The sequence below is a fragment of the Hyperolius riggenbachi genome, chromosome 6 (assembly GCF_040937935.1).
Source record: "Hyperolius riggenbachi isolate aHypRig1 chromosome 6, aHypRig1.pri, whole genome shotgun sequence".
NCBI classification, from domain to species: domain Eukaryota; kingdom Metazoa; phylum Chordata; class Amphibia; order Anura; family Hyperoliidae; genus Hyperolius; species Hyperolius riggenbachi.
The window spans coordinates 366,629,645-366,657,045 of NC_090651.1; the positions used below are offsets into that span (position 1 = coordinate 366,629,645).

Genomic DNA, 27,401 nt, shown 5'->3' on the forward strand with positions numbered 1-27,401 from the left:
CGCTGTCACGTCGGTACGGCAGAGCTAAAGCTGCTCTAAATACATTAAATATAGAGACAGAACCTTGTGATGTGTGACTCACAAAGCAAACAACCCCCATTACACAATGCAAAGCCCTCATGTACGCCATCTGCAGCCATCTACAGACATGTGTAACCGTCTTCAGCCCTCTGCAGCCGTTTACAGCCGTCTACAGACCTCTACAGCCATTTACTGCCCCCTATAGCCGTTTACTGCCCCCAACAGCCGTCTACAGCTTTCTACAGTCGTCTACAGCCACCTACAGCCGTCTGGAGCCACCTAAAGCCGTCTACAGCCACCTACAGCCGTCTACAGACATGTACAACCGTGTATAGCCCTCTACAGTCGTTTACAGCCGTCTACAGACTTGTACAGCCATCTACAGCCATTTACTGCTCCCTAAAGCCGTTTACTGCCCCCAACAGCCGTCTACAGCTTTCTACAGCCGTCTACAGCCACCTACAGCCGTCTAGAGCCATCTAAAGCCGTCTACAGCCATCTACCACCTGCAGCCATCTACAGCCATGTACAACAATCTACTACAGCCATCTACAGCAATCTACAGTCGTCTACAGCACTCTACAGCCATCTACAGCCCTCTACAGCTGTCTAAGCCATCTACAGCCACCTACAGCCATCTACAGTCATCTGCAGTCGTTCACAGCCATCCACAGCCACCTACAGCTCTCTATAGCCCTCTACAGCCATCTACAGCCCTTTACAGCCCTCTACAGCCATTTACAGCCCTCTACAGTGGTCTACAGCCACCTAAAGCCACCTACAGCCGTCTGCAGCCATTTACAGCCACCTACAGCCATCTACAGCCGTCTGCAGCCATCTACAGCCATCTACAGCCATCTACAGCCACCTACAGCCATCTACAGCCGTCTGCAGCCATCTACAGCCGTCTGCAGCCATCTACAGCCTGCTTATTTCTTCAGGGAATCTCTCCTTTTGGGCTAGTTCAGACGGACGACAGGGGGCGTTCAGGCGGCTGGGAAGCCACGGCATCATGTGACGTCTAGTTCGGGGGTGGCGGTACGGCGATTGTCGGCTTCGCGTCACGATCTGCGTTTCTCGTCCCCACAGGGGGTCATGAAGCCGCGGACGCCGCATGCAGCTTCTAGGGCCGGCTGAATTGACGCGTTAAATCGGAATGCCGCATTTGCGCAGTCAACGGCAATCGCCGTTAACCGCGCGATGCTAATCGCTCCCATTCACTTGAATGGGAGCGTTTAGCCAACGAGTCCTGAACGCTTGGCTTTAAACGCTGCCAAGCGTCCGTGTGAACCAGCCCTCAGTCTCCATATCATTCTTTTTAATCATTTTTATACATTGACTCTTTTCTTTTTGCAGAAAGAAAAGTGTTTCCTTTGCGTTGTTGCAGCATAGAGATGAGATGAACTAATGTTACAAAAGTGTAAAGCCCCGTACACACCCAATTTTGGTTGGCCAATGATTGCCCAATTTTACCCCCTCCATGTAGTATGCTAACCTACACAATCTGCTCATAATATTCAAAATCTGTTGGCCCTCATCGAGGTGGTAAAATTGGTCAGTGGTTGGCCAAACAAAATTGGATGTATGTGCAAAGCCTAAAGCCTGGTACACACTTTCAATTATGATTGGACAATCACTGACCAATTTTACCACCTCCATGTAGTATGAGAGTTTACTTACACAATCTGGGTAAGGCCACTAGCAGAATATTGACAATATGACCAATATTCTACTAAGGCTTTTAACCTACAATAAATCTACCCCTAGAAAATTCCTAATAGTAATAATTCCAGTATTCCAGTAATATAACCCTACTGTAAGCCCTATGCCTGAGACTTCCCAGCCCTTCTTGCCGTAGTTTGGGGGTTAGTTATTGTGCTCAAATTACCAGCTTCACATGGTGGGAACCCACTAGAGCATTTTTTGAGCATTTAGGGATCGCCTTAAATCACTAGCGATTTCCATAAACCATAAACACTTTGCCAATATGAGTGGATGGGACATGCAGCATTTGGGAGCATTTTAAAGTATTGAAGTGCTGGCAAATTGCTAATGAATCGCTACACATAGCAATTTGTGTGTTATTTTAAATTACTGGTGTAATTTGCCTTCTTAACTACTTGCCGACTGCTCCACGCCAATTGGCGTGAGCAGTGCGGCAGCCCCAGGACCCATTGGCGTGAACGGCCGTCTATGGGGCTAGCAGGAGATCGCGCGCATCTCCTGCTCGGGGGGCGGAGTTCCGCCCCGCCTTCAGTCTCCGTGCGGCGATCTAACATACACATTTTTATTTAAAAAATAATAATAATATTTATAAAAAATAAATAAACACTGGAGGGGATGATCAGACCCCACCAACAGGAAGCTCTGTTGGTGGGGGGAAAAGGGGGGGGGATCACTTTCGTGCTGTGCGGCCCTGCAGCTTGGCCTTAAAGCTGCAGTGGCCCTATTAACAAAAAATGGCCTGATCACTAGGGGGGTTTAATACCGCGGTCCTCAAGAGTTTAAAACAGAAGGAAATTTGCAATAATTCAGCTATAAGTAAACATTTGTGATTACCCACAATGCACCACTACTGAATATGCAAATTATCTATTTTCACCCCTGTAAGCCAGACTTGCATCCAGAACCGCTGGTGTATAGCAAGCCTATAGCTTTACATTTGACACAGCCACACCAACCCCACATGTAGACAGCCTGTTTCAGGGATTGAAATGGTTGTATGGGGATTGGGTCAACCCGAGCTGTTTGGTTACTGTGTTGTACTGGCCCAAGCCCTATCCCGTATACCCATATCAATCCATACCATGTACTGATGAGGGCCAAAAGCCTGAAACAGGCTGTCTACATGTGGGGTTGATGTGGCTGTGTCAAATGTAAAGCTATAGGCTTGCTATACACCAGCAGTTCTGGATGCTTGTCTGGCTTTCAGGGGCCTAAAGGGATAATTAGCATATTCAGTAGTGGTGCATTGTGGGTAATCACAAATGTTTACTTATAGCTGAATTATTCCAAGTTTCCTTCTGTTTTAAGAAGGCAAATCACACCAAGCATTGCTTATTAGTAGGAGGTCTTTTCGGTCTCTTTTATCGCCCTATACCAGGGGTCTCCAAACGTTTTGGGTTGAGGGCCGGGTCAATATACTTCAGACTGCTAGAACGCCGGAGTATATATAAAATGATGTAGAAGACTTTGCGGGCCAGACAGTGAAGCTTACCCAGGTGACAAGCTGCAGTCCAATTGGGCAGCGAGTGTCACCTGATATTGAATTTGATTGGAAACCAGCAAATTACTGCTTTCTGGCTTCCATGTGGATGGGTGGTGCCAGCACTGCTATTCTATATGCAGGCCGCCGATATTTAAAGATGTAGCTGACCGCATCTATAAATAATACATTTTGTGTGTGGGGGCACAAGGGGCGTTCAGAAATCCCTGTTAATTAATGATGTACCAAAGAACATACCATATTTTTAGAACATAAGATAAGCTTGAACATACGCATATATCTTGGCGTCCATCAGATCCAAAAAGATGTCAAAGAACACCACTTGGGTCAAAAGATCTAATTAAAATGTTATTGATGTAATTTTGATTAGAAAAGACGTAAAGTGCTTACGTTAATAAGCCAAGTAGCGTCATGTATGTATGTATAAAATCAGTTGAAAAATTAAACTTATAAGATGGCCATTAACATTGCGAATCTTCGGACGATTGATCGATCAGAAACAGTCGTTCAGACCTAACGAAAGGATAGCTGCTATCCTATTCAATTGAATTGGAGAATCAATCATCCTATGTGTTCGAACTGGAGAATTGATCATTCGAAGAATGGTATCATTAACACCCACCTTAAAGAGACTCTGAAGTCTCCAAAGTTTCTGAAGTCAGCTTTTTATTGCTAAAATCTGTTCAACATTATTGCCCTAACTAAAATGCTGCATCCCTGCGGCTGAAATCTAACTGAATCCCCCCAAACTCCCCGGGACACACTGCGAGGAGCGCTTCCGTGAGAGGCAGAGCTTTCGGCTGCAGCTCTGCCTCTACACGCCTCTATCAGCACGTATCTCTGCCTCCGCCCCCCCCCCGTCTCAGTCTTCCTTCACTGAGAGGGGCGGGGAGAGGCAGAGATACGCACTGATTGAGCTGCAGCTGAAAGCTCTGCCTCCCGGGGCAGCAAGATCCACGACCAAGAAAGTCGTGGATTTCGCGAGGGGAGTTTGGGGGGATTTAGTTAGAGTTCAGCCGTGGGGATGCAGCGTTTTAGTTAGGGCAATAATGTTGAACAGGGTTTTGTAATAAAAAGCTGCATTTTCAGAGACTTCAGTGTTTCTTTAAAGGTGGCCACTAATGATACAATTTGCCGAACGATCATTTACAATTTACTATTCTTCATATGAACTATTCATTCTTCGCTTGGAACCACTAAAGGACAAAAATCTTTTAAATGAATTCGGTTTAAACCTGTCAATCTGATCGGATTGGTTTCGAGTTTTTTTATCCAGTAGTGGTTCCAAATAATCATTTTCGAATGTTCATATGAAGAATCGTTCATAAACAATCGTCCAGCAAACTGTCGTTAGTGGCCACCTTTAGTTTGATCAGGGGCATCGTTTCCTGAAATACGATTTTGCTTACGATTGTGCTGGAACAATAATAATTAAACAATGTGATAAATGGATAAGGTGAGATGACTCATGAGATGTGTTCAGTGCATCAGGGCATCCTTCTAGATTTTAGCTGTGGATAAACATCATAAATTATAGAAAGTAATCAGAAGTGTGTTTACACCTGTTCAGAAATGCCGGTCTTGTGATGTCGCTGTCACGTCGGTACGGCAGAGCTAAAGCTGCTCTAAATACATTAAATATAGAGACAGAACCTTGTGATGTGTGACTCACAAAGCAAACAACCCCCATTACACAATGCAAAGCCCAAATGTATGACATCTACAGCCATTTACACCCACCTACAGACATGTACAACCATCTACAGCCGTTTACAGACGTCTACATCTACCTATAGCCTTTTACAGCCGTCTATGGCCATCTACAGCCGACTACAGCCACCTACAGCCCTCTACAGCCGTCTACAGTCGTTCACAGCCATTTACAGCCCTCTACAGCCACCTACAGCCATTTACAGCCCTCTACAGCCGTCTACAGCCATCCACAGCCATCTACAGCCATTTACAGCCCTCTACAGCCGTCTACAACCACCTAAAGCCCACTACAGCCATCTACAGCCATCCACAGCCATCTACAGCCCTCTACAGATACCTACAGCCCTCTACTGCCATCTACAGCTCTCTACAGCCACCTACAGCCCTCTACAGCAGTCTACAGTCGTTCACAGCCATCCACACCCCTCTACAGCCGTCTACAGCCATTTACAACCCTCTACAGCCATTTACAGCCCTCTACAGCCGTCTACAGCCATCTGCAGCCCTCTATAGCCGTCTACAGCCATTTACAGCCCTCTACTGCCGTCTACAGCCACCTAAAGCCTACTACAGCTGTCTACAGCCATCCACAGCCATCTACAGCCCTCTACAGTCATCTACAGCCCTCTACAGCCATCCACAGCCACCTACAGCCCTCTACAGCCATCTACAGCCTGCTCCTTTCTTCAGGGAATCTCTCTTTCAGTCTCCATATCATTCTTTTTAATCATTTTTTATACATTGAGCCATTTCTTTTTGCAGAAAGAAAAGTGTTTCCTTTGTGTTGTTGCAGCATAGAGCGGAGATGAACAAATGTTGCAAAAGTGTAAAGCCCCGTACACACCCAATTTTGGTTGGCCAATGATTTCCCAATTTTACCCCCTCCATGTAGTATGCTTACCTACACAATCTGCTCATAATATTCCAAATCTGTTGGCCCTCATCGAGGTGGTAAAATTGGTCAGTGGTTGGCCAAACAAAATTGTGTGTGTGTTCAAAGCCTAAAGCCTGGTACACACTTTCAATTATGATTGGACAATCACTGACCAATTTAACCACCTCCATGTAGTATGAGAGTTTACTTACACAATCTGGGTAAGGCCACTAGCAGAGTATTGGCAATATTACCAATATTCTACTAAGGCTTTTAACCTACAATAATTCTACCCCTAGCAAATTCCTAATAGTAATAATTCCAGTGTCACGATCTGTGACGATAGGTGGACGCAGAGAGTGTCTGATTACCGGTAATCTGCAGTATCACCGGCACACAGACGTATATCTGATTATGGGTGAGCTGCAGTCTCACCGACAATCCGATATATAAACTAACCCCTGCCCACTCAAGGTGTATAGTGATTGGTGCAACAGTAATAGGCACTACGCAGTGGCGAGACACACTGCTAGCGGCAACTTCCGTCCAGCGGCAAGGGCCCGCTGGAGGAGGATAGTGAAACAAGCAAAATTCGGCAACAGAGTATCAATAAAGCAAGGTACAGAATCAGGAGGCTAGGACGGAGTATAATAACGAGCCGGGGTTCGGCAACAGGAGATCGGAATATCAAGGTACAGTATCACAGATCAGAGGCGAAAACGAGAGGTACAGCAAGGTCGGCAACAGGAGATCAGATTGGCAAAAGTACAAGAGGATTAGGCAAGAGCAAGGTCAAGAACGAGCAAAAAGGTCAAAGGCACAGATAAATCACAATGGTATGTTTCTTCCAGTACTTATATATTGGCAGTACCAATATATAAGTATACTGTGGATCCGAGAGCTAACACAGGTGTGATCGCTACAGCGGACACAGAATACTGACAGTCTGCTGCTTAAATGCAGACTGTCACTTCAGCAAACTCCACCCCCCCCGATGATGTCAGGAAGGAGGCGGCAACTGTCCCGGCAGCCTGCTCATGTGATTTTCCTCCTCAGGGCATAAAGGGCGTGACGCTCCGAGCGTGCGCGCGTTGCCCTGCCCTGCTGAGACATGCTCCTGGTGGTACGCTGAGCGGAGGAGGATGCCGCCGGGACAGACCGGAAGTTCGGGGTCCCGATGACGTCAGCCGCGAGCGCGGCGTTCGCACTACCGCTGGCGGTGGGGGTGAGTCCATGCCTGACATTACCCCTCCCCTGAGGCGTGGTCTCCGAACGCGCCAATGAAGGTCTATCAGGGTTTGTATCATGAAATTCCCGTATGAGTTCCTGTGCATGAAATTGATGTGCTGGTACCCAGGATCTCTCCTCCGGACCATAACCCTTCCAATGAACCAGATACTGAAGAGAATTCTGAACAAACCGGGAATCCAGAATTCTCTCAACCTCATACTCAGGTTCACCGTCAACAAGCACAGGAGGGGGACCAGAGTCCACCTGTACTGCGGGTTTCAGCAATGACACATGAAATGTTCTTACTCCCCGCATTGACTGAGGTAATGTCACTTGATAAGATACCCTATTGATCCTTTTGGCTACAGGATATGGACCTATAAATTTAGGTCCAAGTTTAGCTGATGGCTGTCGTAAGGCGATATGCCGAGTGGAGATCCAGACAAGATCTCCGGGAGAGAACTCCCACTCAGGAGAACGCCTTCGGTCAGCCTGTTGTTTCTGGGCCGAGACTGTTTTCCTTAAATTATTATTAACCTCCCTCCAAAGAGTTCTTAGCGTCTCTTGCCAGACCTCTAGGGCAGGAAAAGGTGAGGACCTGACAGGGAGTGATGAAAACCTTGGTGACCTTCCATTGACAATTTGAAAAGGTGAAAACCCAGAGGAAGAACTCCGAAGATTATTATGGGCAAATTCAGAATATGGTAAGTACTGAACCCACTCTGTTTGATTGTCTGCCACATAACATCGGAGGTATTGTTCCAAGGACTGATTCATTCTCTCCGTTTGCCCATTAGTTTGGGGATGAAACCCAGATGAAAAGGAGAGGGTGATCCCTAATGCCTTGCAAAATTCTCTCCAGAATTCTGAAATGAACTGCACCCCCCTGTCAGATACTATGTTCTCAGGAACCCCGTGAAGACGAAGAATGTGGATTACGAAAAGATCTGCAAGTTCTTTAGCGGAAGGAAGTTTCTTCAAAGGTACAAAATGAGCCATCTTAGAGAACCGGTCCACAATGACCCAAATCACCGTATTACCGTCCGAGGGTGGTAATTCCCCCACAAAATCCATGGATACATGAGTCCAGGGCTCGGAGGGTATAGGCAGCGGCTGGAGGGTACCCATCGGAGATACACGTGAGGGTTTACTCCGTGAGCACACTGAACAAGACACAACAAAATCCTCAACATCACTCCTCCACGAAGGCCACCAGACGCTCCTGGACAATAATTCTCTAGTTCGAGCCACTCCAGGGTGACCAGCTAGCTTATGAGCATGAAAGAATTGAAGTATTTGTAATCTGAACTGTAACGGTACAAACATGAGGTCAGACGGTTTCCCTACTGGACTATCCTGTTGGTAGGGAAGCAGGACAGAGGCAATATCCCTCATAGAGTCTATACTGGCTACGACAATTTTCTCAGATAAAATTGGATCTGGTTCGGAGGGCAGTACTGATTCAATGTCAAAACATCGTGAAAGAGCATCAGCCTTGATATTTTTGCTTCCAGGTTTAAACGTGATGATGAAATCAAACCTAGAAAAGAATAAAGACCACCGTGCCTGCCTGGGATTTAACCTCTTAGCCCCCTTCAGATATTCCAGGTTCTTATGATCCGTATAGACCGTAATCACATGTTCCGCCCCCTCCAGCCAGTGTCGCCACTCCTCAAAAGCCAACTTCACGGCTAATAGCTCCCTGTTCCCGATATCGTAATTCCTCTCTGCCTCAGAAATTTTTTTCGAAAAAAACGCGCAAGGGTGAAGTCTCCCTTGTGATCCGGAGTACTGTGACAAGACTGCCCCAACCCCGATCTCTGATGCGTCTACCTCCACTATGAATGGCCTGGACGAATCGACATGGTGCAAAATGGGGGCCGAACAAAAGGCAGTTTTAAGACTCGTAAAAGCAGAAATGGCTTCGGGAGACCAACTGCTAACATTAGCCCCTTTCTTAGTCATGTCAGTGAGGGGAGCTACCAGAGCGGAGTACCCCTTTATAAATTTCCTGTAATAGTTAGCAAACCCCAGAAAACGTTGTAAGGCCTTTAGATCAACTGGTTGCGGCCAGTCTAAAACTGCCGCAACTTTACTGCTATCCATAGCTAACCCAGATCTGGAAATGATATAGCCAAGAAATGGGACTTCATTGACTTCAAACAAACATTTCTCCAACTTGGCATATAATGAATTCTCCCGTAACTTTTGTAATACATACTGGACCTGAGATCTATGTTCCCTGATATTGCGAGAAAAAATCAGAATGTCGTCCAAATAAACGACCACAAATTTCCCTACCACCTCCCTAAAAATGTCATTAACTAATTCTTGGAAAACAGCGGGGGCATTACACAGACCAAAGGGCATGACTAGGTACTCGTAATGCCCATCCTGAGTGTTAAATGCCGTCTTCCATTCGTCACCCTGTCTAATTCTGACCAGATTGTAAGCTCCCCTGAGATCTAGTTTAGTAAAGATCTGGGCACCTGTGACCTGAGAAAAAAGATCATCAATCAGGGGGAGTGGGTATCGGTTCTTTATCGTTATGGCATTAAGAGCTCGATAGTCGATGCAGGGACGCAGCCCCCCATCTTTTTTCTTTACGAAGAAAAATCCTGCCCCCGCGGGTGATCTAGAGGGTCTAATGAACCCCTTATCTAAGTTTTCCTGAATGTACTCCCTCATGGCCACCTTTTCGGGTCCCGTGAGATTATAAAGATGACCTCTAGGGGGCATGGTTCCTGGTCTAAGCTCGATTGGACAGTCATAAGGCCTATGAGGTGGTAGTGAATCGGCCGATCGTGGACAAAACACATCAGCGAAGGAGCTATAAGGCTGAGGTAAACCTTGAGGGGTTAATTGAGTGGAACGAAGAGGGCATTTTGATATGCAGTGCTTCTGACAGTAGGTTGACCAAGACAGCAACTGACCAGAAGACCAATCAATCTGTGGAGAATGTAACCGTAACCAGGGAAGGCCCAATATAATCGAGCAAGAAGGCATTCTGATAAGGTAAAATCGTAATTTTTCACAATGTAAAACCCCAACGGTGCAGATTAATTCAGGAGTGATAGAGACAGGTTGACTATCTTGTAATGGGGAATCGTCGATTGCAGTGACTATGATACGTTTCTCAAGAGGAACCACCGGTATGCCTAATTTAAGTGCTAAATTATAATCCATAAAATTGGCTGCAGCGCCCGTATCAATAAAAGCCTGCAGTGCAATGTCTTGTTTGTCCCAAGAAATGGAAATGGGAAATAAGATTTTATCTTTTGGAGGTACGGAATTCTCGCCCAGGGTAGTACCCCCGACTAACCCTAGGCGGAGAAGTTTTCCGGCTTCTTGGAACAAACAGAGGCAATATGACCCTTGTCCCCACAATATAAGCACAGACCCTCTTTTCTCCTTCTCAATTTCTCTGTCTCGGATAATTTAGAGTGACCCAGCTGCATGGGCTCCTCAGTAGAAGAGGAAGTGGTAACACTTGTGGAAGGTTGTGAGCGCATGAAGGGTCGCTGCCTGGTAGACCTGTGAAAACGTACTCTGCGGTCTATTTTGATGGCAAGACTTATGGCCTAATCTAAAGTTCTAGGTTCAGGATGACTTAGCATTAATTCCGACTCAGAATCAGACAACCCCGTTAGGAAGCGATCCAAAAGAGACTGCGCCTCCCACCTGGTAGAAAATGACCATTTGCGGAATTCCGCAGCATAGGTTTCCACTGAATTCTGACCCTGTTTGAGTCTTTTTAGTTTCCTCTCAGCTGTGGCGGAAGTATCTGGATCGTCATACACGACCGCCATGGCTTCGAAAAAATTTTCTACAGAGGTAAGAGCCTCATGACCCAAGGGTAGGCTATAGGCCCATGTCTGTGAGTCTCCTTGTAAAAGGGTTTTTATGAGCGTGACCCTTTGCAACTCAGAACCAGAGGAAATGGGACGCATTTGAAAATATGATTGACACCGATCCCGGAAATTACGGAAATCGGAGCGTTCTCCTGAAAACAATTTGGGTAACGGCATTTTGGGTTCAACCGGTAATACAGGAGCGGGATTAACTGGTGCTTGCAGGTTTTGCACAACCTCAGCTAGTCGGTTAAGCTGGACCTGCTGATCTTTAACGGTCTGGTTTAATTGAGCGACGACTGTCGTCAAAGTGTTAACCTGCTGGACCAGAGCATCCATTTTTTGGTCCGCTGTACTGTCACGATCTGTGACGATAGGTGGACGCAGAGAGTGTCTGATTACCGGTAATCTGCAGTATCACCGGCACACAGACGTATATCTGATTATGGGTGAGCTGCAGTCTCACCGACAATCCGATATATAAACTAACCCCTGCCCACTCAAGGTGTATAGTGATTGGTGCAACAGTAATAGGCACTACGCAGTGGCGAGACACACTGCTAGCGGCAACTTCCGTCCAGCGGCAAGGGCCCGCTGGAGGAGGATAGTGAAACAAGCAAAATTCGGCAACAGAGTATCAATAAAGCAAGGTACAGAATCAGGAGGCTAGGACGGAGTCTAATAACGAGCCGGGGTTCGGCAACAGGAGATCGGAATATCAAGGTACAGTATCACAGATCAGAGGCGAAAACGAGAGGTACAGCAAGGTCGGCAACAGGAGATCAGATTGGCAAAAGTACAAGAGGATTAGGCAAGAGCAAGGTCAAGAACGAGCAAAAAGGTCAAAGGCACAGATAAATCACAATGGTATGTTTCTTCCAGTACTTATATATTGGCAGTACCAATATATAAGTATACTGTGGATCCGAGAGCTAACACAGGTGTGATCGCTACAGCGGACACAGAATACTGACAGTCTGCTGCTTAAATGCAGACTGTCACTTCAGCAAACTCCACCCCCCCCCCCGATGATGTCAGGAAGGAGGCGGCAACTGTCCCGGCAGCCTGCTCATGTGATTTTCCTCCTCAGGGCATAAAGGGCGTGACGCTCCGAGCGTGCGCGCGTTGCCCTGCCCTGCTGAGACATGCTCCTGGTGGTACGCTGAGCGGAGGAGGATGCCGCCGGGACAGACCGGAAGTTCGGGGTCCCGATGACGTCAGCCGCGAGCGCGGCGTTCGCACTACCGCTGGCGGTGGGGGTGAGTCCATGCCTGACATCCAGTATTCCAGTAATATAACCCTACTGTAAACCCTATGCCTAACACTACCCGGCCCTTCTTGTCGTAGTTTGGGGGATAGTTATTGTGCTCAAATTACCAGCTTCACATGGTGGAACCCACTAGAGCATTTTTTGAGCATTTATAGGGATCGCCTTAAATCACTAGCGATTTCCCTAAACACTTTGCCAATATGAGTGGATGGGACATGATGCAGCATTTGGGAGCATTTGAAAGTATTGAAGTGCTGGCAAATTGCTAATGAACACATAGCAATTTGTGTGTTATTTTAGATTACTGGTGTGATTTGTCTTCTTAAAACAGAAGGAAATTTGCAATAATTCAGCTATAAGTGAACATTTGTGGTTACCCACAATGCACCACTACTGAATATGCCAATCATGTCTTTAGGCCCCTGTAGGCCAGACTTGCATCCAGAGCCGCTGGTGTATAGCAAGCCAATAGCTTTACATTTTACACAGCCACACCAACCCCACATGTAGACAGCCTGTTTCAGGGATTGATATGGTTGTATGGGGATTGGGTCACCCCGAGCTGCTTGGTTACTCTGTTGTACTGGCCCAAGCCCTATCCCATATCAGTGATGAGTGAAAATGCTAGAATTCATTTAGCTGAAACTTCGCCTAATTTTGTTTTGACTGGCAAATTTTCGATTTTTTTTTTTTTGCTTTAATTTTCGCCTAATGCCCGTCATTTTCGCGTTACTTGTGTATTGTTGCGGATATTTTTCCGCATAAGGGCATAAGCGTCTGCATACAGAGAAGTTTTTTGCGCATTATTGTGGACGTTTTTCCGCATAAGGGCATAAGCGTCCGCATACAGAGAAGTTTCTTGCGCATTATTGTGGACATTTTTCCGCTTAAGGGCATAAGCGTCTGCATACAGCGAAGTTTCTTGCGCATTATTGTGGACGTTTTTCCACATAAGGGCATAAGCGTCTGCATACAGAGAAGTTTCTTGCGCATTATTGTGGTCGTTTTTCCGCATAAGGGCATAATCGTCCGCATACAGAGAAGTTTCATGCGCATTATTGTGGACGTTTTTTCCGCATAAGGGCATAAGCGTCCGCATACGAATTTTCTTGTGGATTATTGCGGACATTTTTCCGCATAAAGACATAAATGTCCACATAGAATGAATTTCCATGCGGATTATTGCGGACATTTTTCTGCATAAGCGTCTGCATACAATTTTCACTGCTGGTCGAAAACGTGAATATTTCTGAAGATTTCTGCGAAAATTCGCCGAATTCGAAAACGGGATTTTCGATGCGAAAAATGACTTAGGCAAAAATTCGCAAGCAAGTTATTTTCACACGCAGTTAATGAACAGCCTGTCTTTAACTTTAGAATTCTGGAGGTATTTTAAAGAGAATCTGTATTGTTAAAATCGCACAAAAGTAAACATACCAGTGTGTTAGGGGACATCTCCTATTACCCTCTGTCACAATTTTGCCGCTCCTCGCCGCATTAAAAGTGGTTAAAAACAGTTTTAAAAAGTTTGTTTATAAACAAACAAAATGGCCACCAAAACAGGAAGTAGGTTGATGTACAGTATGTCCACACATAGAAAATACATCCATACACAAGCAGGCTGTATTCACCCTTCCTTTTGAATCTCAAGAGATCATTTGTGTGTTTCTTTCCCCCTGTAGCTATCTTCCACTGAAGTGTCAGGCTGTTTCTTCCTGCAGAGTGCAGACAGCTGTGCCTGTATGTAATTCCTCAGTATGTGAAAGCCCAGCCAGCTCAGACGATGATTTATTCAGCTTGTAAATGATAAGAGAGAAGAGAGAAGCTGCTCTAATCTAAATAACACACAGGCAGTGTGCAGAGAGGGGCCTGGAGGGGGGAGATGCATCACAGAACCACAACACTGAAGAACTTGGCAGCCTTCCAGACACAGGCCTGACAAGTCTGACAAGAGAGAGATAAGTTGATTTATTACAGAGATGGTGATAGTAGAACGTGCTGCAGTACGCCAGAACACATTAGAATAGCTTTTGGAACGTGTAGGATGATAAAAAACAGGATGCAATTTTTGTTACGGAGTCTCTTTAAGGATTGAAGAGTTAACTTAAAGACAGAAGAGTTAACTTTAGGTTTGCCTGAGGTAAAATGTTCCCTAAATACGACATGCCTCATCACCATGGTGATCACTCTAGAAACGTTATTAAAGACAGGAGATAAGCATAGTGAATTGAGGCCATTATCTTGGCCAGATTCCTGTTTTATAAGTAGTGATTTAACCACAATTTGCAATATTGAGTCACTAACCTAATTATAGATCCTTATTACTGCTTACCTAAGGGCTGGTGCACACCTAAAAGCACTAGTGTAATCGCAAACGCTAAGCGTTTCTAAGCAATTCTAGGCATGTGCCTAGCGATTTTTCAGTTATGTCTAGCGATTGGAGCGTTTTGGTGTAGAGATTTTTTTTTGTACAATAGAGATGGAAATGTAAAGCTTTTGTAAAACAAAAAAAAAAAACAAAAAAAAAAGCTTGGAAAATCGCTCTGTCCTAGCACTTTTCAGATTGATTTTCCACTTATACTATTACTATACTTAACATTGAGGCTGAATCGCCTCAGAAATGCTGCGAGATCTGCGTTTGCGTTTTGGAAAAAAATTACATCGCTCTGGTCTGGTGTGATCCTTCCCATACAAATACATTAGCCAAGGCCAAGCGCTTTTCAAAGCGCTAGCGATTTGAAAAGCTCCCAGAAGCTCTCTTGGTGTGCATCAGCTTTTACAGAAACAGCAGCCAGTGCACATGGCTACTAATGACATGCAACCTCTGAAGCACTAAACACATCCTGCCACCTCTCCCTGCTAATGTCCCAGCTGCAGCACAGCAATCATTCTCTCTACTCACCCTGCTGCTCTGCACATTCACTCACTGCAGGCTGTGTGTAGAGAGCAAGGAAACACATTGCCCATGGGACAGGAAGGGGCGGGGTGCTACATCTACTGCAGGAAGTAGTACAGTACATGCACTGGCTGCTGATATTTTCCTGAATGTTGCCCGAACTATGAAAAAAGATCCCAGGTGGAAGAACACAGTGACTGAGCACCACAGCGGAACCCCTAGCCATGGCTACACCCGGAGCTGTGAGCACCTGCAGCCCTGTGGTAGGTACGTTACTGCTCTTAGCATATTGTTTGTTTGCCTCCCAGTTGCTCCCTATACTGCCTGAGGAAGTGGGCTATTTCATGCGAAACACGTTGCATTAAAATGTGGAGTTTTCAATAAAACCTTTGTCTGAATCAAGAGATTTCATGTCTTCAGTGGGAAGATAAGTCCACCACTACCTCCCATTCCAGGATATGCCAAGATGGGTATATCACAGTTCCCTGAAATCACTATTTATTACTCTGGGAGATCAGAATTTGTAAGCATTTCATACTCCAAAATGAATACTGTTGCCATGGTTGCAAAGATGTTCAGTTTGAAATTGCAGCAACTTTGGAATAATCATAAAGGGCTGTACATTGAAAGTGAAATACACATTTAATCAAATTAATTTACAAGAAATAAGATGCATGTTTACAACATTGTTTTAACAAGAATGACAGTAGTACCCTTAATTCCCTTCAAGCTGTATAAAACCCTGGCATAATATTCAATAAAAATATGTTTTCCTATATGCCAGACAGTTATCATATTTGCATTTGTGCATAAGTATTATTATTCATTTAGAAGTTACAAGTTCCCAAAAGTACTGTTTTTTGCTTTGAGAGCTGCCTTTGCATTTTATTCATAACTGGTTTTATTCATGTTGTATTGAAGGCAGAAATGCTTTCAGCGTCTGTGTGTGTCCAGGAGCTTCTGCACAGTCAGAGAATGTGTCACATTCCTCACTTGATACAATTAAGTACACTTCAGATGCGTCCACATTTCTCTGCACTGAACTTTCAAGACCTGTATTTAACTACTTAAAGTGAACCAGAGACGAAGCACCCTTGTGTATTTTACCATATATATCAGTGGGAACATTAAAGAAAACACCTACCCTGCTCTCCGTTTCATCCTCACTGCTAAAAGTGTCTGTTATCAGCTATGATAAGAATCCCAGACTGAGCATTCAGTCTGGCTTTGCCGGGAATGATTATTGCTGAGTCATTATAGCAGAGCCACAAGGGGGCAGACTTGGGCTTGAAAAGACACCAGAGAAGACAGACTCAGCTATAATCATTCCGTTGCAAAGCTAGACTGAATGCTCAGTCGGGGATTCTTATCAGAGGTGATAACAGTCAGATTAAACAGAGAACAATAAAACAAAGAGCAGATTAGGTGTTTACTGTCATGTTCCCACTGATTTATAAGGTAAAATACAAGAGGGTGCTTCGTCTCTGGTTCTTTTTAAGCCCACAGGGTTGTAAATGTTTTGCATCTGAGCATCTTTCACCTCATATTCATTTGCCAATAACTTTAACACTACTCATCACAATGAATTGATCTATATCTTGTTTTTTCTGCTACCAATTAGGCTTTCTTGGGGTGATACATTTTGCTAAGAACTAATTTATTCTAAATCCATTTTAACAGGAATATTAAAAAAGAAATGGAAAAAAATCATTATTTCTCAGTTTTTGGCCATCATAGTTTGAAATGAATACATGTTATCGTAATTAAAACCCATGTATCTTATTTGTAAATAAAGGTACATTTTTTCAATTTGCATCCATCACTATTTACAAGCCCATAATTTAAAAAATTATATTAATATACTCCTTTGACATGCATATTTAAAAAGTTCAGACCCGTAGGTAACTATTTATGTGGTTTTTTTTATTGTAATTTTTTTAATTTATTTTTTATCAAAAAAATGTATTTGAGTAATTTTTGGTGTGGGGAAGCAAACAGCTAATTTTAAATGTAATTTAATGTATTTCTTTATTAAAAAATGTATGTGGGTGTAGTTTACTATTTGGCCACAAGATGGCCACAGTCAAAAAAAGTCCTGGAAGTGTACGATGACGCTTCCAGGAACTAGAATGAAGACGGGGAACTGTTGGTTTTTTTTTTGCATAAAGACCTAGGCCTAGAGCTAGTCCAAAATCTGTCGGTAATGTCAGATATCTACTACTTACTGTAAGTGACAGCAACATAGGAGAAAAGTTATTTATGGCTCATTTTACTTTATTTGTATGTGTTTTAAATGTTAAGATTTTCGTGACAGTTCATCTTTAACTAATTGAATGCTGTTCTACTAAAAATAAAAATGGTGGTAGTATATAATATGCTGTAAATAATTTTTAGAGCCAAGAAGAAATGCTGGGTTTCATTCCGCTTTAAAGAGACTCTGAAGTCTCCAAAAATTGCACTTTTTATTTAAAGGGATACTGTAGGAGGGTTGGGGGAAATGAGTTGAACTTACCTGGGGCTTCTAATGGTCCCCCGCAGACATTCTGTGCCCGCACAGCCGCTCACCGAAGCTCCGGCCCCGCCTCCGGTTCACTTCTGGAATTTCAGACTTTAAAGTCTGAAAAACACTGCGCCTGTGTTGCCGTGTCCTCGCTCCCGCTGATGTCACCAGGAGTGTATTGCACAGGCCCAGTGTGGTCTGTGTATGACTCTGCGCCATGCGCTTCTGGTGACATCAGGGGAAGCAAGGACACGGCAACGCAGGCGCAGTGTTTTTCAGGCTTTAAAGTCCGAAATTCCAGAAGTGAACCGGAGGCGGGGCCGGAGCATCGGTGAGTGGCTGTGCGGGCACAGGATGTCTGCGGGGGACCATTAGAAGCCCCGGGTAAGTTCAACTCATTTTCCCCTGACCCTCCTACAGTATCCCTTTAACAGTTGTCTTCAGCATTATAGCACAAGCTACAACGCCGCATCCCCGCGGCAGATCACTACATTTAAACTCTCTATATACCTGGCAAAAATCTACGACTTTCATGGTCGTGGATTTTGCTGCCCCGGGAAGCAGAGCTTACCGCTGTAGCTCTGCCTCTATTCGTGTCAATCCGCGTGTATCTCCACCTCTCCCCGCCCCTCTCAGTGAAAGAAGACTGAGAAGGGTGGGGAGAGGCGGGGATCAGCGGGGATTGATGCTAGTAGAGGCAGAGCGACAGTGGTAAGCTCTGCCTCTACAAGGAAGCACTCCCAATATTTAGTCCAGGGAATGTGGGGGCAGGGGCGTAACTAGAAACTACTGGGCCCCCCTGCAAAACTTTGGATGGGCCCACCCTCCTCAAGCATCATTACAGTACACAGCACTTGGGAAAGGGGTAGAAAGGCTGGGGGCAGGGGGCGTTACACAAGAGCCTGCAGCACACTGAATACGGACTGTCTACAAATCGTTTTCTGCAACACTTTGTATGATTCCTTATCAGTGGCTGAGCAGATGCAGACATTACAACAATTGTGCATGGAGCAGAAGGTTTTCTTCTCTCTGTGCCCTTTGTTTTCAGTCTCTCAGGACAGGGAAAAAAAACTTCTTCCCCACTGGGCTCCCTGTGGCTTCTGGGCCCCCCTGCAGCTGCATTCCTTGCAGGGTCTATTGTTACGCCCCTGTGTGGGGGGTTTAAATGTAGCGATCTGCTGCGGGGATGCAGCGTTTTAGCTTGTGTTATAATGCTGAAGACAACTGTTAAATAAAAAGTGCAATTTTAGGAGACTTCAGAGTCTCTTTAAAGCGGTATCATCACCATAAAAATCAAATTTCAACAGCAACTGGTCTGAGTGTATTTATGTGATAAAGATGCTAATCCTGCATTCAAAACTTTCAAAACTTTTTCTGCTGTTATGATTTGGAGTTATCACATACTTAAGGAGCACTGGCCCTTTAGTAGTCGGTGCCAAAGAATTGCATGCTGGGGCTTCTTTTTATCTATAATGTATTCCTCCTCTTTCCTTTATTTCCCTTCCAGCTGCTTATCTGAAACACGATCCTCTGCTCACTTGTGTTTACAAGCAAGGCTGAGGCGACTCAGCGATTGGAGGAGACAAGAAAAAAAGTAAAGGGCAGAAATGACATCACGAGTTAGCCTTAACTGTGGGCAAAAGACATGGCCCCCACCAGGAACAGAATTCTTGTAATTTACTATATAACATTCACTGAAATCAAAACGTGGACAGTATAATACATGTGTTATGTAAGTAGATCAAGTATTTATCTACTTCTATATGTGTTTTTTCCCTGGCATAGTATGGCTGATCCTACTTCTTTAAAGGGAACCTGAAGTAAGAGAAATCTGGAGGCTGCCATCTTTATTGCCTAATAATGACATCAGGGCTGTTTCTGGCTTCTTTTGGCATCCCAGACAAGGCACCTTATGTCTCCCTACCACAATCTCAAGAACAGGAGGATCATAAACTATATCAATTCATCTTGTGGACACCAATACGATATTGATAGTTGTTTTTAGAAACACTGTTTGTTAAAGATACAACATTATTACCAGGCCATAAACATCTCACTGGGTCACACTCACAGAACCCACATTATTAATCCTTCCAATAATGGTTTTGAGAGGTAACTATCAACTTTACAAACATTATATTGTTTAAGTACGGCCTGGGTCTTTACAGGTTAGAATATTGTCCTGGAAATCAAAGAGCAGCAACAATTGACACAGCAATGCCCGTTGGTGTTAAAAGTACCATCAATCCCTTTACTTAACCCTTTTAGCAGCCAATTTATTTAGAGGCTGGCAAGTACTCCAAGCCAACTTATTTTAGCAAAAAATGTTTCTTTATTAGTTACATTTGCTTGCTACTTAATAGTACTGATGTAATGTTTGTTTATGGCCACTTGTCACTAGGGGGCAGTGTAAGACAATAATAGAGGGCTTCTGCTTTTAGTTTCTTTACTTTCTGTTAGCAAGGAGAGATCAAAGCATTCCAAGATATTTACAGCACAACGTGTTCTGATTGAGCTCAAAAGTAGCCCTCTTATTTCAAACTATATATAATAACTGTATTGAATCTGCTAATGGATTAATGGAACTATCAGTTGGGTATAAAAATTCCATAAATTACAGTGTGCACTACCCCTGTGGTGTCCCCTTCTACAACTGTCACCCCAGGCATCTGCCTGGTGGCCTATGCCTAAAAATGGCCTTGAATTCCAGTTGCCTGATTCTGTGCTGATGCTCTGCCTCTAATACGATAATTCTCTGGCTCAGAGCGAGTAGGCAGACCCACTGCAATCCCAGTGCGTGTGCCAGCAGTAACGTTGTAGAATTATATCACTTACAAAGGGTAAAAACATCGATATAAAATATAACAGAGAAGGAAATGTGTCAGTATGACAGCTGATCGCAGCTGAATCAACAAAAGACAAACAATGACAAAAGATTGGGGATCTGTCGGGAGTCCTAGAGCCAGAGGAGCTTTCATCTTACAGGCATATTCATGTAGACTTTCTTATCATCTGCAAAAGATAAGAAGTTATAGTTAGCTGAAAATAAAGCAATAACCTTCAAAGTAAATCAGAATCAGAATTGAGTTCATTGGGCACATAAATAAATAAAATAAAAAAAAAAGAGTTACAAGAAGTTTATTTAGGAACACAGAAAACACAACAGTTAAACACAAAGGCATCAATTCATCATCAAAGGCTGCAGTGGCATAGCTGGACATCGTGGAGCATCATAGTAACATTTTCATGGAGCCATCATATCTAGGCACTCTTGAGCTTTGTCCAGGGCCCCATAGCAGTTGCTATGGCTGCTATGACTATTGCTATGCCCCTGAAAGGTTGTTTGAATAAAAAAAAACAAGTCGGAAAAAAACTTCAATCGGTATTTTGGACTTTTTTTTGCTAATTCATCAATATTTTCACAGGTGTGGTAAAAGTTCGGTAATTTACCAAAGCCCATTTACAAAAACCTGTTCGGTAACAGCAGAAGAGTGTGTATTTGTCTGTGTTGGTACATGTCTGCTCCGTGCAGAGACAACATTACAATAGTAAGAGGCCTTCCCACATCCCTTTAGAATATACATGTTTGTTATATTGCCTCTGCTCGCTCTGAATCTGTCTATTAGTCTTTCTTAACATTTTATTTAATTGCCGCAACTTAGAAGAACTTCCAGGAGACTTTAAACATGTATGCCTAGGTGATTTCCCCACTAGTTTCTCCGCATCTTCAAACAGGAACTTAAATTGTTAAATGACCGAAGGGTGGCGGGGGAGACCTGATTTGTTCCAAACTCTCTCTGTTAGCTACCTGGGGGGGGGGGGGGGGGGTAGAAAAGACTCCCAAGAAGCCTGCGCAACCTATCAACATCCAATCAGCGGGACTTGCAGAAGACAGGGGCTGTTTCTAGTGGCTTCTGCTCCTGTCAGTCATAGGTAATCCTTTCTGCTTCTGTGAGTTCTGTGAGTCCCACATTGTTTCCGACAGAGGAGATCTGCTGACAGAGGAGAACTGCCAGTAATGGTGCTGTGTTTTACCGCATGCTGTAACCTTCATGAATTGACATTTGCTGACATTCAGCCCTGGGCCGCCCATGAGGCGGGTTCCTCAGGCGGCAGAAGTGGGGGGTGGCGGTGCCAGCCTGGCCGTGGGGGAGGGGGCACTGAGCTGGAAGAGGTAACAGCCAGGAAGGGGGGCAGTGGGCACAGCGGTGGGGAGGAGGGTCAGACTCCACTCCCTCACCTAGGTCCCCCGGTCTGCACTCCCTCTCCAGCTATTACCACACTGCACAGTTATCAGGCCGCGGGCGGGGAAGTGATGACTCACCTCCTTGCCGTTCCAGCACTGCGTTCCTTCCTGCGATGCCGCCGACTGTACTGTTCCTTCCTGCTACCCCCTCCAGGCTACCTATACTGGGGGAAATTATACTACCCATTGGGAAGGAGGGGAGGGGGCTGCATCTTCACAAGTTTGCCTCAGGCAGCAAAAAGTCTAGAACTGACCCTGCTGGCATTTGTTGAGGTGTTTCCCGCACAAGCCGGTAATTTACCTCACTGCTCAGTAATTGTAGCGTTCCATGCGGTAACAGCCTAGATGAATTGGCTTTTTCCTAAGTGCTTGGTAAAGTCAGCTGTTTTCAGCATTACCGCATGTGCTAATGCTTGATGAATTGATGCCAGTGTACAATCCATGAGAAATATACTGCACAGTCTACCACACTGATTGCCATTCACCAGGGGCGTAACTAGAAGTCCCTGGGCCCCCCTGCAAGAATTTGAGCGCCCCCCCCCCCCCCCCCGGTGCCCGCTCAAGGCCATTTGGGGGGGTAGGAGGGGTCGCAGCATGAGGGGAGAGCTTTGCACATCAGCAGGGAGGGCCCCCCCCCTACCTCACCTCGGGCTCTCCCCTCTGCGCTCCCCCTCCTGCATCTATCTAAGTGTCAGCAGCGGCGGCAGCAGCAGCTATAATTACCTCCATTCACTACGGAGGTCTCCGATCTGCAAGGGCTTCTCCGATCTGCAAGTGCTTCACATTACTTCCTGTTTTAACAGGAAGTAGTGTGAAGCCCTAGCAGATTGGAGACCTCCGGTGGTGAAGAGAGGTAATTATAGCTGCCACCGCCGCTGCTGACACTTAGATAGATGCAGGAGGGGGAGCGCAGAGGGGAGAGCCCAAGGTAAGGGAGGGGAGGGGACTGTCCCCCCTCCCCGCTGATGTGCAAAGCTCTCCCCTCATGCTGCGACCCCTCCTGCCCCCCAAAACGCCCATGAGCGGTCCCCATGGCAACCCCCGCGGGGGCAGGGGCTGCTTCCCCTATTATTACGCCAGTGCCATTCACACTTGGGCGTTTTCCAGTGCTTTGCTGGGAATCAGCAAAGTGCTGCAGCACATGTAATCCTATGGGATTACTCACACTGTGGTGATGGTGGTGCAATTGCGATGTCCCCAAATTGCAAACACGCTGCATGTGAGTTCCGCCAAGTGCAAATGTGCTGCATGCCTGTCTCACCTGCGCGCCCAACCCCATGAGCATTCCGCACATGCATGGTTCATTTTCTCGAGAACCGCACAGTTGTGAATGACTCCCTGCCGGATTGTGCAGCCAACGGAGCCACCATCTGGAGAACAGAGGGAGCCCAGAGGAAGCCAAGGCACCTCAAGGACATGGGGAGGGGGGGGCTGGAGGAAGCCCCAGGTAAGTTCAGTGTGACAATTTTTAGGTCTGTTCAGGGTCACTTTAAGGTTTGGGTGACAGTTTGTGGTTAAGTTAGTTTTGGGTTTACAATTCTTACCTTCAGGTGATTTTCTTTGAAAGGTCTGCTTGGTGCAGTAGTATACCACCAGGATAATGACAACCGTTAAAAATATGTCTCCAATAACCACGCCAACCAGAGTCACAGTATCAATACGATAACAATCCCCACAGGAAGGTTCTGCAAGAGAGAAATAAAGCTTAAAGGGTGACCCCCCTCTTACTACAATCATCTATAGACCTATGTCATCACAGATTGTCAGCGAGATGGTAATAATTCCTACTTGCATGCAAATTGTATGCAGCCTGGCATTGGGCCAATCAGACAAAAAGGTTAGCCCAGCTGCTCTTATGGCTTAGTATTCATACACCAGGGAGTCAGCCAATCCACACCTGGATCCACCGAGGGTATAGGAATACACTGCAAAGAACAAGAATGACCAGGCCTCCACCTGGATTTCAGCAACTGTAGTATAGTTCCCATTCACTGATCGAAGTGCCTGTGACTGATCAATGATCAGTGGCATCAATAAGGCCCGGTTCACATTAGCGGTCGCCGTCCGGAATCGCCGTGCCGGAGCCAGACCGCATGCGGAACGGACGGAACGGACGCACGGCATAGCAATGAAAGTCTATGCGTCCGTTCACATGCATCCGTTTCGTCCGGACCGGAGCCGGACCGGATCCGGACTCCAGCATAAGATCCAACATGCGCTATTTTTTGGTCCGGCTCCTCCGGCAGACGTATCCGGAGCGGAGCCGGACTGTTGCATCCGGCCAATACAAACCAATGAGAACCGGAGCGCGCACAACACACTGGCTATAAAAACTTCCACAGGCTACCCCACTTCCTATGCTTTTTCTAGTGGCCATTTTGGATGGAGACCACTGGGGCCCAGCGTTCACAGAGTGGAGCAGCAGGGATTTCATGCTGGAGCTCTTTGGCAGCAACATGTCTGATGATATGTCTGATAATGAGGAGGTGAGGCCTTCTCCCCACATAGTAGTAGGTGAACAACAGGAAGGAGAGAATTCCCAGGTACGAGTAAAAAATGACTGGATCCATGGTCCCAACTGCAGTCTCTGTATCCACGGATGGTCTCCACACGTCCACCTGTCTCCAACAATGACCCCAGAGCTTCTGCTGACCTCCCAGACCCCAGGTATTTACAGGTTGTTATCTCTTTAAGAAACCGGATCCGGACCGCAACCGTGTTTATACCGCACGGAAAACGGATGCAAACGGACCGGATCCGGACCTGATCCAGATAGGAACCCGTACGGATTAGGTCTGGTCTGGTTCCGGTGCGGTCCGGACATCCGTTCCGGTTTTTACAAAACGGGGCCTAAGATGCAGATGGTCATTGACAAAAGTGAAAGTAAAGCATACACACACATTACTTCCTCTGTGTACTGTTCACAGTACACAGGAGGAATAAAGTGTGTGTGTGTGTGTGTGTGTGGGGGGGGGGGGGGGGGGGCATGTAGTGGCCAAATAGTAAAATTACACCTACATACATTACATTAAATAAAAATGCATAAAGTGCCCCATTAATTAACTCCTTACCTCCCCTCCCATAGTTACCAAAATAAAACTCTTTTATAAAAAATTAAAAAAGTGTCATTTAAAAAAATTACATAAATAGTTTCCTTAGGGACTCAATATATCAAAAATAAAAAGTGGCATTTAAAAAATAAATAGTTACCTTAGGGACTCAACTTTTTAATATGTATGTCAAGGGGGTATATTACTGTAATTTTTGCAAATAAGGGCTTGTAATTAGTGACGGTTGCAAAACAGAAAAAAATACACCTTTGTTTCCAAATAAAATATTGTCGCCATACATTGTACTAGGGACATAATGAAACATTGTAATAACTGGGACAAATGGTCAAAGAAAATGTTTGGGTTTTATACACAGTAGCCCTTTTTATTTTAAAACTATAATTGCTGAAAACTGAGAAATAACGAATTGCTCTGGTACATACGGGGATTAGGGCCCTTTCACACTGGGGTGGTGCGGTAAATTTACCGCACTCCACCATAGCCTAATAAAAGTCAAAGGGAGAGTTTATACTCCGTACGCTGTGCTGGAAGTGCCCTATTATACGCGCCTACCTACCTTACTGTGCAGCTTCCACGTCGACCTGCTGCGATCTACGTCAGATCGGAAGTCATGTAAGTCTATGGCAACACAGGATTTTCCAAAATGTTGGCCCTGGGCCTCACCTCTGCTGCCAATACTCAGTCTGAAGCCAGCCTGAGTGTTATTGCTTTAGATGCACACGTATGCAGACGTCCATCCATAGTGTAACACCATATGACTGGAAAACTGTTATAAAGATAAGAAGGAAGCGCTTTTGTGTATAGACTAGATCCTCACCTCTATGCAGACAGCAGCTCACCTTAGGTTAGGGTTAGGCTGACGAAATGCCAGTATTGACAGTTCAGCACAAAGTGTATTAGTGGAAAATAAAAAATAAAATCAATGCGGTGAGCTGATGCGTTTTAAAAGGATCACCTTCGCTTCATCAGAGACAGTTTGGCAATCTACCTATTGGCGCAAGCAGTCTGTGGTTTACTAATATCCTGATCCGGCCGAGGACTCATTTGGAGAGTTTCAACGGTTTCCATATCGGATCCCTGGACGGTGCTGCCACACAGACGAGACAATCAAGGGCAGATCAACAATGGTTTATCCACTCCTACGCTCGTATGCGGAACTGTCAATATTGACATTGTCAGCCATCTAATAAAGTGAGACGCTCTCTGCATAGACAGGCGAGGATCTAGGTTATGCTAAGACCAGGGCCCATATGCAATTAACTTTCTCACCTGAGTTTTCTGCTAGGTGATACTTTCATACCTTGACATAAAATGCCCTTTAAAGAGACACTGAAGCGAAAAAAAAATATGATATAGTGAATTTGTTGTGTACTATGAATAATTACTAGAAGATTAGCAGCAAAGAAAATATTCTCATATTTTTATTTTCAGGTATATAGTGTGTTTTCTAACATTGCATCATTCTATAATATGTGCAGATTACACAACACTCAGCATTCAAAATGAGTCTTTCAGAGCAGTCTGTGAAGTAATGAACTCTCCTCTGGCAGAGAAAAAGTAAACAGTTCACTTACAGTTGAGATAATAAAAGTCAGAAAACAGCCCTCTCCAGCAGTGACTTTGAAAGTCGTAGAGATTAATGGCTTGTTTGTATAGAGATAACAACTAGAGTTTCTTAACTCTTCCTGTACTGGAAACAATTACACTGATGTATCTGATCTTAATGTTTTATTTCTTAGCTGTACTACACATACAAATCATAATATCATCAATTATTTTTCACTTCATGTGTCTCTTTAAACCACCAGCAAACAAGAAAGCACTACAAATAAATTTGGTAGTACTTTTTCACCAACTTTTGGGTACATTTTCAATTGTAAAATGCTATTTTTTTTTTTTTTAGAAGATTGTAAAATTTTATTTTTTAGAGAAGTTGAAAATGATCTCCTAGGAGATAACTCAGGTGAAAACATTCATTGCATAAGGGCCTAGGAGAGCTTATTTCCTTCTACACTTTTTCACAACATGGGGGCGATGTCCCACTCCTCTGCAGGGCTGCTAGCTCTATGTACAGGGTATCTTGTTTAGTCGCTCGCTTCTCGCCGCTGAGAGCAAAACAAGGCAACTTTCACAATGAAACTTGCAGAACTCCAAGTGATTTGCATAAAAAAGTAGACAGAGGTTAGTCAGTGTAAAACAGCTTCTTATGAGTACAGTACCTAAGCTATAATTAGAATACTTTATTTTGGAAGATCTCCAAGAGTTGATCTAAACTAAGTTTTGTCTTTACTATCTTACATTGAACTGTGACTGTTGCCATCACCAGGGAGGTCTTAGGCTCCTTTTGCACCTGATCCGCTGCGTTTGGCATGCGTTTGCATCAGTACGCATTGGTACGTGTTAGTGCGCGTTTTTTCCCTGAAATGTAACAAAAACCTATTTGATACAATCCCCACATGCTGGCATCCGCAAAAAAACAGAGTACTGTACTCTTTCTTGCAGT

The 27,401-nt window shown here is 44.9% G+C and overlaps 1 protein-coding gene across 1 annotated transcript in view; it reads right to left on the bottom strand.

The window, feature by feature from the left end:
* Positions 1-18,862: 18,862 nt before the first annotated feature.
* HCST (hematopoietic cell signal transducer) overlaps positions 18,863-27,401 on the bottom strand; it is a 64,357-nt gene continuing 55,818 nt past the window's right edge. Inside the window, exons 3-4 of the mRNA XM_068243230.1 lie at positions 23,372-23,512; positions 18,863-20,593 (exon numbers count right to left, since the gene is read on the bottom strand). Of these exons, the coding sequence (XP_068099331.1) occupies positions 20,556-20,593; positions 23,372-23,512 (179 nt within the window). The 3' untranslated portion in view covers positions 18,863-20,555. The remainder of the gene's footprint in view (positions 20,594-23,371; positions 23,513-27,401) is intronic.